This window comes from Rhipicephalus sanguineus, chromosome 6, assembly GCF_013339695.2.
Source record: "Rhipicephalus sanguineus isolate Rsan-2018 chromosome 6, BIME_Rsan_1.4, whole genome shotgun sequence".
In the NCBI taxonomy this organism is placed as follows: domain Eukaryota; kingdom Metazoa; phylum Arthropoda; class Arachnida; order Ixodida; family Ixodidae; genus Rhipicephalus; species Rhipicephalus sanguineus.
Window position 1 is genome coordinate 169,769,819 of NC_051181.1, and position 14,122 is coordinate 169,783,940.

At 45.7% G+C, this 14,122-nt stretch overlaps 1 protein-coding gene across 3 annotated transcripts in view; it reads right to left on the reverse strand.

The window, feature by feature from the left end:
• LOC119397034 (E3 ubiquitin-protein ligase SHPRH) overlaps positions 1–14,122 on the reverse strand; it is a 269,191-nt gene that overhangs the window by 179,065 nt on the left and 76,004 nt on the right. For 2 of the 3 annotated variants that reach the window (XM_037664460.2, XM_037664461.2), the window contains exons 7-8: positions 7,401–7,635; positions 1,725–1,928 (exon numbers count right to left, since the gene is read on the reverse strand). In XM_037664460.2, coding sequence (XP_037520388.1) covers positions 1,725–1,928; positions 7,401–7,635 — 439 coding nt within the window. The remainder of the gene's footprint in view (positions 1–1,724; positions 1,929–7,400; positions 7,636–14,122) is intronic. The other variant, XM_037664462.2, reaches the window with a different exon arrangement.

Genomic DNA, 14,122 nt, shown 5'->3' on the forward strand with positions numbered 1-14,122 from the left:
CGAGCCCCTGCAGTCGTGTTGCGTTGTCAGCCCGACAAGAGACCACAAAGGGCTGTGGCAACGTGCCTAGCTCACAGCATGTCAAAGTGCTGTTTGCTGGAGCTTAGAATTTTGAGGTCCTCCGTGTAAACATTAGCACCTTTGGAGATGAAGGAACTGAAAGGCAGGATAACACTGCTAGAAAAACCAGATGGGGATGCAGCCCACAGGCACAGCAATGGCATGATTACAAACAAAATCTTTGGCTTGAGAAATAGTAATCACTGGCTGTGAGAGAGCACACAAGTTTTAATTTAACCAGAGCGGGCTACACTGGATCAGGGAGGGGAGTAGGAGGAGAGAGCTCACACAGGGTGCACAGAAAAGTGCTTCTTTTGTGGGCTGGCTAGAGCTGGTGGCTGTAGAAGTACACTAGTTTGCTGGTTATGCCATTCAAATGGAGCTTCTTTCAGACCAGGTTTTCTAGCAGAGAATACATTACTTCAAGTGTGGGATTCTCGCACTCTCAAGAGACTGCTGAATAAGACTGCCAGCACATAACAACATTTCTGATTGGCACTACTGGCTTTCTCTTATCTTAATGTCTAAACCTATAACGGCAAAATCAACTCTTTCGGGACCTTGGTGCATCAATCACACATGCTTTCCGTGCGCTGCCACGTTCAAATTTACATTCGTTTTTACATGTATTGCTTAATATAGCGTGTTGTTTTATCCCTAGCCTTTCGGTTTCGGCATAGTTTGGCATTTTCCCGGAAGGCAGCGATACATGAGAGAGAAATTTGCGGGTAGCGGCAGCAGCGAACGTAGAGGACCGTGGCATCGGGCTCGTGTCAGGCCGCGCAAGAAAACTGACGTGAATCGCGTGACTCGGCTGCTTCGACGGCCGATTTTTTTTTATGAGTCGAGCAGCGAGGAGTCCGAAGGTGACTTTGACAGCTCGGATTTTATTTCAAAGAGCAATTTGGACGAGGGTCGACCTCGGAGCCAGTACTCGTAGATGAGCGTAGTTTCACATTAGCTTCTCTCACGAGTAGGCAAAGAGGCTTGCTGTTTGCTCACATTGTTTTATTTCTATTTGAAAGAGTCTCAACAAGCTATTAGAGAAGTGCTTTACTACTGTGCAAAACTGTTTCATTGAGTGGCACAGGCACCATGGGGCACGAGTACTGCACCTGTTTTGAAGCACACCAAAAAAAAAAAAAGTTTTGCAGACATGTGTACCAAACTTTTCAAAGTAAGAAAAGAGGCAATGAGCCATGTTTTGTATATCTTTGATTTTTTTTTACTGCAGTATTTTTGCTCAAGCATCTATGTTTACTCCCGCTTTGTTATGTTGTCCTTGTGTTCCAGAGGACATTTAATTTTTCATTATTTCTATGTACAACCTCTATGTGCAATATTTCAATCTGTACGAAAGACTACTTTATTAGCTTCATTTTGTTGCACATAGCAGAAATATGGCGCAATGACTTGATTTTAAACTTGTGACATCCGTGCCTCTTCTTCCCGAAAGACAGTAGAGTTTTCAAAGAAACACTTAGCAATCTAAATGGACCAATGTACTGGTGCCCCTTCAAGCTTTGAAATATAATGCAACTGGACCAGCAGGGCATATGGCTAGTGAAAGCCAGGCGAGGCCAAGGCTGCGCCTATTTTATAGCAGCAGCTCGAATATTGCCATCAACCAATGGGGCTGGCACTTGAGGTGCCACCACACTGACCGTGCAGGCTTTTCTGGACGGGTGTTCCAGTGACACACCAGCGATGGACTGCCGACAGCTTGAGGGCCATCTGAGCTGCCTTGGTGGCCGTGCCTTCGACCATCTGGGCCTCGTCTAGACACACGCGCCACCAGAGCAATGCCGTCAAGGGGCAGGGCACAGGCCGGAACCTGCGTGGCTTCCGAAAGGACCGGCTCTCAGCACCTGGGGTGATGCACAAGGCTTGCTCAGCGCTGGACAGGGTTTCTTAAGCGAACACGCTGCAGCAAGAAAGAAAATGGCCGGCTCTCGCATTTGACACCTTTATTCTGCTCACTGAGGCCACACTGGTATCTAGATTTTTTTTGTGCACAAAACATAGCAAATCTTAATGATGTGATTAATGATATACATATTAAACTTAGCAGAAAGCACTTGGTGATTGAGCACTAGAAGCCTAAGATTCCCTATAATGCTTAGTGATCTGCTGAGCAGCAAAAAGGCAATTTTTTAGCAGCACAAAATGAGGAGACTCCGACAGCATGACAATGCTTTATTTGACAAAGAATGGACAAGGGGGCAACTGTTACCGCACTGCTCCAGCATGAGTGCATCTTTCAAATATTCTCCACCCACACACAGCAGCACTTTTTGCCAAGTGAATGGGAGCAGGGCTGCACCACTTGTCGTTAGAGCCTCACCGATGTCGGGCACTATCGCTTCATTGAAACTTCAAGAACTGATTAGCCCTTTACTGCAACACTCCTTTTGAGTGCTGACAGTGACTAGTTTTCCTGCATTTCGCATTATATCATTGCTTTGATCGACTGTTTGGTATTTATAAATGTCTGCCTTCCGTCCTGTGACATCTCGCAAGATTGTTAAATAGATAAACAATTGCAAAGCACCGAAATATGCATGCTCTCTGCCCCTTGCCTTTAGTGTCTGCTTTTGAAAAGACCTGCAATGCTTTGCGAGTTTCAGGCGAGCACATTATCCCCCATTTGGCTGCAGAAAAACAAGATTGCGTGCACAATGCCTTTTTGGGCAGTAATGACTGAAGAGAATCGTTCAGCCGGCATGCATAGAAGTTACTGCCTTGCGTTCCTGTATTTGGCTCTTGTAATCAAATAAACAGGTAGAAACCATTATTGGATTTCTCATTAAGCGCAATTTTGTACATAAGTTGAACCCCTTTATAAGAGACACACACTGGGGAGCAGTTCTTGTGCCTTATGGGAGAAGTCTCTTATAAGCAGGGCACCATGTTCTGACCAAGCTCTCTTTCTACGTAGGCGCCTCTTATACGTAACTCTCTGTTATAAAGGGGTTCAACTGTATGTAAAACACTGCATGTCTCAATAAGGATGTCATTTTTGTGTGTGGTCCTGCATGTACTTCAAGTTGAAGCAAAACTGCTAGCCGGCCTAGTTGGAACGAATTCATTGTAGTACTTGCGCAAAAACAATCGGGGACGAAAAAAGGAGAGACGGACAAGCGCAAGTACTACAATACTTCAAGTTGCCGGTTATTGGCAGCTAGGCGCATTGTGAAAGACAGTGTGGCTCAAACCAGTGCCTTGACAGCTCTTGCTCGATTGATGTGTGATTTGACAAGGCTCTGCACAGGAACAGCCATAATGTGGGAATAAAAGTACGTGTGACCATGCCACGGGATTCCAGTAAAGCAGCCGAATCACCATTCGGGAGACGCATGTTTGTGCACCTGGGAGCCAATGAAGGCACAATGCTGAATGCAGCTAAGGTATACCTTTGAACCATTGACAACCATCTTCATAGCCACTGCTCATGCATCCTGGTGGATGCGACAACACTTGACCACACTTGAAGATCTGGGCTTGCTCTGTCAAGCAGTGCTGTGCTCACTTTTAAGTATCTTTTTTATTTCAGTGAATACAACGAAGGCTGCCCCACAACAAGCTGGTGTTGCCACCAACGCAGTGGTGCCTCACCCAGGTTGGGTTGACAGTGCAGGCTGCGTCATTCTCATTTCAGAGAGTTGCAAACGTGCAAGTCCACTGGAGATGTATGCCCATTATCACGAAAACAGCAGCCCTGATTTCATGTTTGTGGTCTGCACTTAGACAGCCACTTGCAGTACCTCTGCAGTGGGCGAGGAGGTATGCACATGATCACCACACCCAGCATAGCCACCCCTTGGCAATTATGTGGACACTCTAGGTACATTGTTGCCACTGCCATGAGGTCCCATAAAGCCCAACATCAACCCGCGCATGCCAGGGCAGCCGACAAATGCTGCTCCTGCGTCAAGGAAATGTGTAAGAGGTAAAAATTGTCAGCTTTTTGGGCATCTCAAAATGACGGACAAATTGAATCTCGTGTCCCGTCATAAGGGCAGACGTATATACATATATACATATACCGAGAAAGTCTCCCAGTACTTGAGCACATACACACAAAAGACGGTTATTTGAAGCAAGACTTCTATTTCTTCTGCCTTTTAGCGACCACAGTGAATGTGAATGTGCTATTTTTGTTGTCACTCTATGACTATATGCTTAGGCTACACCAACAAAGCAATTTTCGAATTTTATATCAGTGGGACGGCAGTGACACTGCAGTTTCATTCACATTTGTTGAGATGGTTACGTTGCTTACCCGAGGCCCTAATAATTAGTCTGAACCAACTGTTGCTAGTAGTTTAGGCTTCTCTTGTGCCCATGGCTTACTTATTTATGCCATTTAGTGAACTAGCAGGCGTGCCGTTTCCTCATGAACGTGGCTTTGGCATTCACGCTGCAAATGACATCGTGAAAAGTCCCATAAGCACATGAGGGGCATAGGTTAGCAGCTGTGGCCAACATACCCGATCAGGCTTCTAGTGTGTTGAGCATGCTATTCTTTTACAGCCTCAAAACATAGATGTTGCAGCCAGCTACTATAAGCCTGCAACCGTTTGGGTGAGCTCCCTACTAGCATAGTTCAAGTGCACATAACATTCGAGGTGTGCAAACATCCAAAACTTTGAATATTCGATATGCAAGGTGCTCATACTATTCGTAATAATCAAACACCACAAAAAGTAAGTATTGAAACCGGCACAGAGAATTACATACCTGTGCTAAATTTCACAAAACTTGGTGCACAGATACTAGACAAATTGGTTCCCTCTTCCCCTCCCAGAGTGCTCTTGCTAATGTTGTGCCAGCATTCCAGTGTAGTGGCCCGAACGCGGCATCACACGTGGGGCCGAGCACAGTGTTGCAATAGAGTGCCACGTGGGGAAGAAACGTATGAAAATAATGAAGAAACCCAGCATTATTCCCAGATGCATCAGTTGTCATTCACCCCCATCCGAAAGAATTAGACGCAAGACAAGTGAGCGTGTTGTCAGCAGGAATGGTGACATGCCAAAAGGCCTTTGTGATGTGGCACTGCAATAATGCAGCAGTGTGGGCATATTATGTGATGCACGACAACCTCACTTTTTCACCTCTGCTAGGCAAACAAGTCAGCGCTTTTACCATTCGTATTCAAAAACATTTTCAAAAATACTCGATTCAACTTGCACTTGGTTATTACAGTAAAAGCTAGTTAATTCGGATTTCAAGGGACTGGAAAAAATGTCCGAATTAACTGAATGCAGAATTATCGAAATGACATCAATACATTTTCTTGATAAGTACGCAAACCCTATACTTATTTTTCCATAAGAGCTGCATAAAAGCCGTAATTCCTCGTTCTCTATGCGACCAGTGTTTCACTGGCCCAAGATGTACTCTGCACCCCTCCCCCCTTATTGCGTACCGCCACCAAAACCACGCACACGTAATGATACTTCTTTCACGGGCAAACTACCCGGCAACTCATAGCTCGTCCATGACGACGTAGCAAAAGAGTTTTATGCCAGCATACCAGCCACAGCTGAAAGCAATTCAACAGCTTCCGCCATGCTTGAGTTTTGTGAAATCGCGTGCACATTGCATCTAGTTAAGGCAATGCTGCTGAGTGCTGGATGTGCATATGGACAAAACCGTAGTCACTAACGGATAGCAATGCAGACAGAGCCACCTCATTTCAATTGCCTGCAAACGTCCTTTTCACTCTTTTGCGGCACTTTGCGCTCGGCGTGCTCCGAGGATCGTCCGAATTAACCAGGTTGCGGCCAAATGTGACCACATTAACAAGAGTTCCATTGAGCAATGCATATGCTGGCCGGGACCAGGAAACACGTCCGAATGATTCGATTTCTCAATGAACGAGGGTCAAATCAACGAGCTTTTACTGTGTTAATGAAAGTTGCTTTGCAGCTGAAAATTTAATATTCACACAGCCCTAATTAACGTACTTGCAATGTGCATGGTATCAAAAAGGAGCTCCTGTCAGCTTAATTACGCTTTCTTTCAACAAAAGCAGTAGCATCCTTGCAACATGGCTGCTTCAACCAAACGACCCAAATATTCTCTGCCATGGTTTTCCTCGCAAATTGCAAGTTCTCTCATCCATGTTTTGCAGAGTGTACTAGCGCCACCACAAGCCAAAGAAAAACATTGAACAATGTTCCAACAGGTGCTGCATGAGACTTGGAATAATCGAGGCGTCTTCTGAAATCAGGTGAGCAGAGGCGAGTGGGAATGCACTTATGCATGCATCCCATTCTCACGAGGCAAGTAATTACGACGACTGCATGCACACATGATCAATCCAGTAAAATTTAGTTATTTATTTATTAACAAATCCAAGATGGGGATACAACTTTATGGTATGACTAGCATGGCAGACGTAAAACACTACACCTGCGTGCGATTTTCATAAAAAGTGTTTTGTCAAAGTTGATAGCCATCTGCCAGTCACTACACTATTTTACAATTCTTTCAAAGGCAGACGTAGCTAGTCGCTGCCACTATCTATATCCGAAGACATCATGCAGTCAACCACGTACAGTTAAATTTTTACCAAATCATGAATAACGAGAAGAGGTCCGAGCAGGGAACCCTGTGGAATGCCACAGACCATGGGGAAGCCTCAGAGAAAGAGGAATGGTTTTTGAATGGCACAACAGTGCGGAAACTCACATTACCTTGAGGATAAAGTAAACAGGCTGTCCACTTAGTTGGGAACTGAACTAAAGCCATTTTTGAACAGCTTGGCATGGAAAGTCACAAGCGTAGCATTCTGGTGCAACCCACCATTGCCATTGTGAACACTGACCATTTGCATGAATACCAGGAGCAAAACCAAGCCTTTTATTTTCCATAGCATAACATGTACTACAGCCAGTTACAAAAGTGTGCAACACACAAGATTTGCAAAAATGCTGAATTTTCCCTAGGCCTGGGAACAAAGCCTCTACACGCTACACATTTCAGCCTACAGTAGCGTTTGCCACCTTCGCAGTTGTCCACTAAATAAAAAGTGTAGCATATTAAAGGAGCAGAAATTCACACTAGCCATGGAGCCGACGTTCTGTAAACTACTGTCGCCAGTTCTACATTCAGTTTTAGAAACACCAAACTCTCCAAAGTAAGTTTCGGCTTGGATCAATGAGCATTAACGATGATAACAGAAAGACCACTGCTTCTGCAAACCTAAGACTGATACAATCTAAGACCAGTGCTCCACTGCACAGGAAGCATAGAAAATGTAGTGCTTCAACAGCAGCTTTACTGAGGCATCTGCAGATAAAGCACGGTCAAAAGAGGAAGAAGGTACTCACTGTTGATGTGTGGCAAGTCGGTGAAGTTGAGCTCCTTCTTGAGCACCTCATAAGTGGTCAGCACAATGTCATACTTGGCAAATGTCAGTGGCGAGACAAAGCCGTGGTTCTGTACACCCCGATATTCCATCACACGCAGCGCATCATCCTTCTGGTGTCGTTCAATCTCTTCCAGCCACTGGAAGCTAATGCTTGATGGTGACACTATCAGGGTGGTCTTCACTCCTATCTTCTCCTGCCAGAAAAGAAGAACAAGTCTTAACGCTATCGAGCCTCGCCACGAGATGGAATCCTTGGAGAAGCACTTGGTGCCCGAAAGGAAAGGCACAAAGAAGCTTCACCCACAGCCATGGGTTGGCAAACTCACTCAGACTCAGGCCGAGTAATATTTTCCCGATTCTGAGTTGAAGTGAGTCCGGATGAGGAAAATTTTGGTGATTCTGAGTCCGAGTGAGCTTGGAGGGCAAAATATATTTCACGAGTGAGTCTGAGTGAGCTCCACATCTTTTTGCCAACCTATCTACTAAACTTCAGCATTACTATCAGCTTTGAGTCAGCTCACGTTTATACTTCCGCAACTCACACATGCTTCAAAGCACTAGCGTTCGTATGCCACCTCAATATTTATTGATCAGAGGCTTGAGTTACAGAGGGGTCAGGGGGCTTTGACCTCCCTCCAGCAAATCCTTTCACGGAAAGTTCTTGATAAAAACATCTCGTGTGAGTCATCTTTTGCAATAAAAATGTACTTACTGGATTGTCGCCATCAATAACTCGAAATTCAAGGTACGAGATCAAAACGCACCATAGAGCACCAATTATGAGATATTGATGTCAAAGAGCCTTGACACTATGGTTGAAAAAGTTAATTATACGCTAATGGACTCATGAGTCGACTCACTCAGACTCAGCTTGAGCTGCGAGTCTGAGTGAGTCCCAGTGAGCAATATTTTGGCAAGTTTGAGTCCAAGTGAGTCCGGTTGAGAAAAATTCAGTGAGTCTGAGTCCGAGTGAGCCCTAAAGGCAAAATATATTTCATGAGTGAGGCTGGGTGAGCTCCACACTTTTTGTCGACCTATGCCGACAGCAGTGTCCCTGTGGTGGCAACCGGTTTGCCCACTTTCATTTTCCTTGACATCATCATCATTAAAACAAGCACTACTGCGCTTCTCTTCCACCAATGGTGATGGAAACGTGATGCCAGCTCACTTATGTAACCACTGCTGCATGTACTGAGCTGATTGTACAGTCAGCATCTAGCTCCCTAGGGACTGCAAAATCATCTGAAAAAAATTATGCCAGGTTCTCACTAGCCTGAAACAAGGGTAACCACTGCCACATACCCACTCTGCAGGGGGATTGGCCAAGAATTGATCTCATGATTTTTTTTAGGTATTTTCAGTATTGAACATTGATAACGTAATAAGGAAAGAGTGCAATAATTATTCTTCAGACATTCAGATCAGACACTTTAATCGTTGTCCGGAATAGAAATTAGAATAATAATAAAACCTTTATTTTCTTTCTCTTAAGTCATAACTATTATAAAAATACTTATACAACTTGGAATTTCAAGTCGTACTCGTTTTGTTTCGTGACGGTATCTACAAACGGCGTCAAACGGGTTCCTGTGGCTGAAGCCCAGAGCTGAAGCACCGAAGGTAAGCACATTGTCAATTGTCAAGTTCAGCCCCAGGTTAGCGAATGGGATAACAAGAAGTCTTTTTCTTAGTAAGCTGTATCGGCGACATGATAAAACATAGTGTTCTATTGATTCCATTTCTAAACAAAAGTGACACAGGGGCAGGGTGTCGGAACGAAATGTTTTTCGTTTCGGTTTTATTTTCGTTCCAGCGAAAAAAGTTCCGTTGCATTTCTGTTCCGGAACGAAAAAAAAAAAAAAAAACGTTCTGTAACAGTTTGTAACGTTTTTTTTTTTTGTATGAAAAAAAAATCGAAGGTAAGGCAATCCTAAAAAAAACATTGGATTTGTGATGTAGTTACTTGCCCTCCTTTTAAGAAAGTGGGACAAGGGTAAAACACGTTCTTCAGAGGAGTGGAAGTAACTGTACCACGTATTCCTAACTAGCACAAACCAGTATTCATTTGAAAGTCATAGTATTTATTTTCTCACAAGACAAAGACGAATTTTTTTAGTAGGCTCAATGTTTTGTGTCAAGGGAGTGAGCACGATCTCAGAAGCAGCACGTCATTGAGTGTACTCTGTGATGTGCGAGACCGCTGTTCTGATAAAAAAACGCCAGGCCTGCGCTGAAACCGCAGCACAGTCACAGCGAAAGCTTGAAGAGCGACGTTTCTAGAGCCCGTTGTAAGCTCTCTTGGGGCTACAATACAAGTACACAGAAAGGTACCCACTACGCCATAAATCACAATTTTTGTGAAGTTGGGAAGCACTTACTATGCCATTATTCGTCATTCTGCGGAGAAGCGAGACACCAGCTACACGTCTGTAAGGCATCATGTGCACTTTGTTGACGCGACGACTGATGACGATGAAGAATTATGGCTCAGCCCTTTGTAATGGGTTGGAATCTTTAAACGGCCCACCAGTTATGTAATTTGCATTGGGTGACGCCCGGTCGCTATTTCCCTCTCCCGTCATGCTGTATAACATACGCTGACGTGGGAGAGAGAGGGGGGGGGGGGCGAAGAACTTTACTGAGACCCTGAAGAAATGGATCATGCGCTTATGGGCTTCCTTGGCAACCAATACAAGTGCACTTGCGAGGAACCCACTACGCTATGAATCATTGTAATTTTACTGGGACCCCGAGGAAGTGGATCATGCGCTTATGGGCTTCCTTGGCAACCAATACAAGTGCACTTGCGAGGAAACCACTACGCTATAAATCATTGTAATTTTTGGGAAGTAGGGAAGCAGGCACTGTGCCATTTTTTGTCATTCTACGGAGAGCGTTGGTACCTGCTAAACACATGTAAGGCATTATGCGCACTTTGTTGATGCTGTGCCTGATGACGATGAAGAATTATGGCAGAGCCCTTTGTAATGGGTTGGGAAGCATTCAACAACCTACTCGTTACGCAATTCGCATTGTGTGACGCCTGGTTACAGAATTCGCGCTGTGCGACGCTTGGTGCTTATTTTACTCTTCTACCACGCTATATTGCATATGCTAATGTGGTTCCTTCCCGACATGAAGCCTGTATAGGACCTTTTTGCAAAGCAGTTTCAAGCACCGGCATTGCTCAGAGGTTGAATACTGGGCTCCCACGCAGAGGGCCCAGGTTCGAACCTCGTTCCACCCTGGAATTTTTTTCTTATTTCGAGCGATACTGGTTATGGACACCGGCGGCGGTGGCGGCGGCGGACAACTACGGCGCCAAAAATGGCCGGTGAAATGATCTCATAACAGCTTTCGCTGTAAAAAGATTGCCAGGCATGCGTGGAGCATGCAGAACTGTCACAGCAAAATCTGGAAGAGCGGACTTTGTAGAGCCCGTTGTTGCCTCTTGGGGCAACTAATACAAGTACACATGCAAGGTACCCACTACGTCATAACTAATCGCAATTTTTCTGAAGTAGCGAAGTTCCCACTATGACATTTTTCGTCATTCTTCGGAGAATGGCGGTACCCGCTACACATCTGTAAGGCATTATCTGCACTTGTGCTGTGGCTGATGATGATGAAGAATTATGGCTGAGCACGTTGCAGTGGGTGGGAAGGAGTGTTGCGGAATGGGCGCCTCCATTCCATTCCAATTCCATTCCGGGGAATTAGAACTTGCCGCATTTCCATTCCTTTCAATTCCTCGGAATGAAAAAAGTCACAGTTTCGCCGCAAGGGCGAAGCAATGAATGCGATAGCAAGAAACTAATGCTATACGAAGTGAGGCTCGCCAATGGATACTCTCAGTTTGAACAGTGCTCCTGTTGCAAACGCGGCCGAAGCAGCGAAGGAAACTAGCGTGCTTCAAGTGTCGAGCTGTGACACTTGATAGTTCGCGCTCATCTTCTGTTTGTTCGTTTAGCGGCGTCCCTTGAGCTCGAGTGACTTTCGTACGCTCCGTAACATGAGCGCGGACATAACGGTGAAAGCTCGAAACATCCCTCTTCCCCTCACCACGAGAAAACCGCGCGAGCAGACAGCGGAAAGGCAAGGTTCTCTCTGCGCAAATATAAGAAGAAGCGAGCGAGCTCGCCGACGACTTTTAAATCCGCCAGTCGCGCTCCTCGCACCATCTCGCTGGTAATGAAGAAACGCTTATAAGCGCCTGCCATCTTTGAGTCCTGCCAGCAGTAAAGGGTGTGTATATAACGCTCGCTGTTAGCTACCTGAAGGATCTGCGCTTTCTAGCATAGTGGTTAGCGCCACGCGCTGCGGAACGACAGGTCGCTGGTTCGATTCCGCGCTTCAGAAGCATTTTCCTAATTATTTTTCTTTGGGACTTTGTATATACACACACACACACACACACACACACATATATATTATATATACATACACCACATACAGACATACATACATACATACTTATACATACTTATACATATACGGTGAATGACGGCGACGGCGACGGCAAAATCCAGCCGAGACTGTCCATATAATTGCTATTGCAACAAAAACTTAGCCCATTCCCGCTCTGGGAATGGCCAGGCAGTTCGATTCCATTCCTGTAATTCCTCAACGTAGGGAAGTCATCTTGATAGTTTCATCGAGTTAAGAATGAACGCCCTATAAAGCTGATGTTATCAGATGCATTAAAAGAACTGCAAAAGTACTCAAAACACGTTACCAAGGTCAAAGGATAGTAGCTTGGCGACATATCTCGTGCAGTACAACCACCCTACTAATTCCCATAGGGAACCCAAGCTCAAGTTTGCGGCGCGACGATAGCGCCGCGCCAGCCGCGCTGCGGCTCTGTCGGAAAGCTCTGAACCTTCTGCGCGGCCGACTCAGCCCCTTTCACGGTAGTGGTAGCGCACGCTGGCGCACGTGCGCACGCGTTCTTCTCTCGGTGCAGGTAACTGGGGGGCCGTCAGCTGGGTACGTTGAACCGAGAGGCTTGCTGTGCGAAGCTGCGCATTTCCGCGATGGCAGAAGCGACCCCGCGGAAGCGCAAGCGTGGTCCGAAGTATTGCGGTTTAGCGACCAGCCACAACAGTGCAGACAACACCAAGGCACACGATTCACGTGTTAAACTGTATCGTTTCCTGGGCGTGTCGTACGAGAAATAAAGGCGGCAAGCGTGGATAGCTGACAGCGCTGTCTCGCCTTCTATTTTGGCTGTCTGAGTTCATCGCTTTCGTTCGTTCCGACTACCTGAATCGGTAAGTAACGCGGCGCATGCACGCAGCGACTACATTAATGATTACTCGCTGTCTTCTCGTATTGTTAAAGTCCAGTTACGGTTGTAGGTGAAGCAACTTTGTGTTTTGATTCTCCGTGTTCGTGAGACCTACCCGTCGTTGTTGAACGTTCACATTCGCGTTATACCGTTAGCATTGCGCGGTTGGTTGAATTCAACTGAACTCGGCACATTGTCAGAAGTACGGCGCCTGCAATTCACGCGTCGGGAAGGCTGCTTTATCACACCGGAATGGACGTCTGTGCATTTGCAGCAAGCTTTGACATCGTTCTGCAGGTTTGCTTTGTTTTTGTCACTTTATTAGGGTCATATATATATTTAAGCCGCTAAATATAACTGGCACTTAATACACGCTTTGCAATTGCAACCTTGAAGTAACCACCTCCTGACTTTGTGCGATCTTCTAGCCGCGTTCACGCAGCAGGTTCTATACGCCTGTCATGTCGATATCATAAAAAGAGACTGCAAGCATGACGCGAGTGCCGAAAAAATGAGGCGAGCAGTTCATCTTGCTTCACAGTGGTTAAAGCTCAGCTAGCTGCCTCACGTCTTAATCGGCGGGTGATTCTCCAGCGGCACGGAGGACTTGACTCTAACCTTCTCAGGAAGCAGTGCCATGGCCGTATAATCTTTTTTTCGCACGCCGCAAACGTTTGTTCACGAAAGTACACGACTGCTACTATAAGCATGCCATATCAAAACAACAATCATGATTCGTAGTCCACGCCGCAGAACATCGATAGCATGTACGGCTTCATTTCGGAGTGCATGTGGACCATTATTCATCTTTAACATGACAGAATGAGACTTACCTCGAGGTATACGTCCTACACGGTGTAATCGCAACTTGGGAAATGCATTTGGCTTTGAGTCGGGCGTCGTTGTCGTCGATCGTCTGCTCTTCACCGTTAACGTGATTGACGAGCCTTTCTCATTTTATCAAGTTCGCTTTTCGGAAGTGCCAGTCAAGCTTGAAAATCGTTTTGAAGCCGCACAGCAAGCGGTACATTGTGAGGCACCGCAAGTGCACCGCGAGAGCTCTGCACGTGCACAGAAGCGAGCAGCAACGCGGCGGAGAGAAGGAAAAAAGCGCGCTGCTTACACCCCAGTTTCTCTTTTTCTGCCAGAGATGGCGCTGCCTCGCTACCTATAGTATTTGCATGGTCAACATGTTTGAACGATTGGTAGTGTTTAAATATTGTTTAAGCTTAAATATGTTAATGCTAAAATGACGAAATAGCGTATTTTTATGCTGACAAAAGTGCCTTTGTCAGTGGCGCAAATAGGAGGGGGAGAAAATGAACGGTAGGAGAAATTATGAACGCACAAACTAAGGCTTCATGCGCACGACATGAACTATGTCAGAGCTCGGT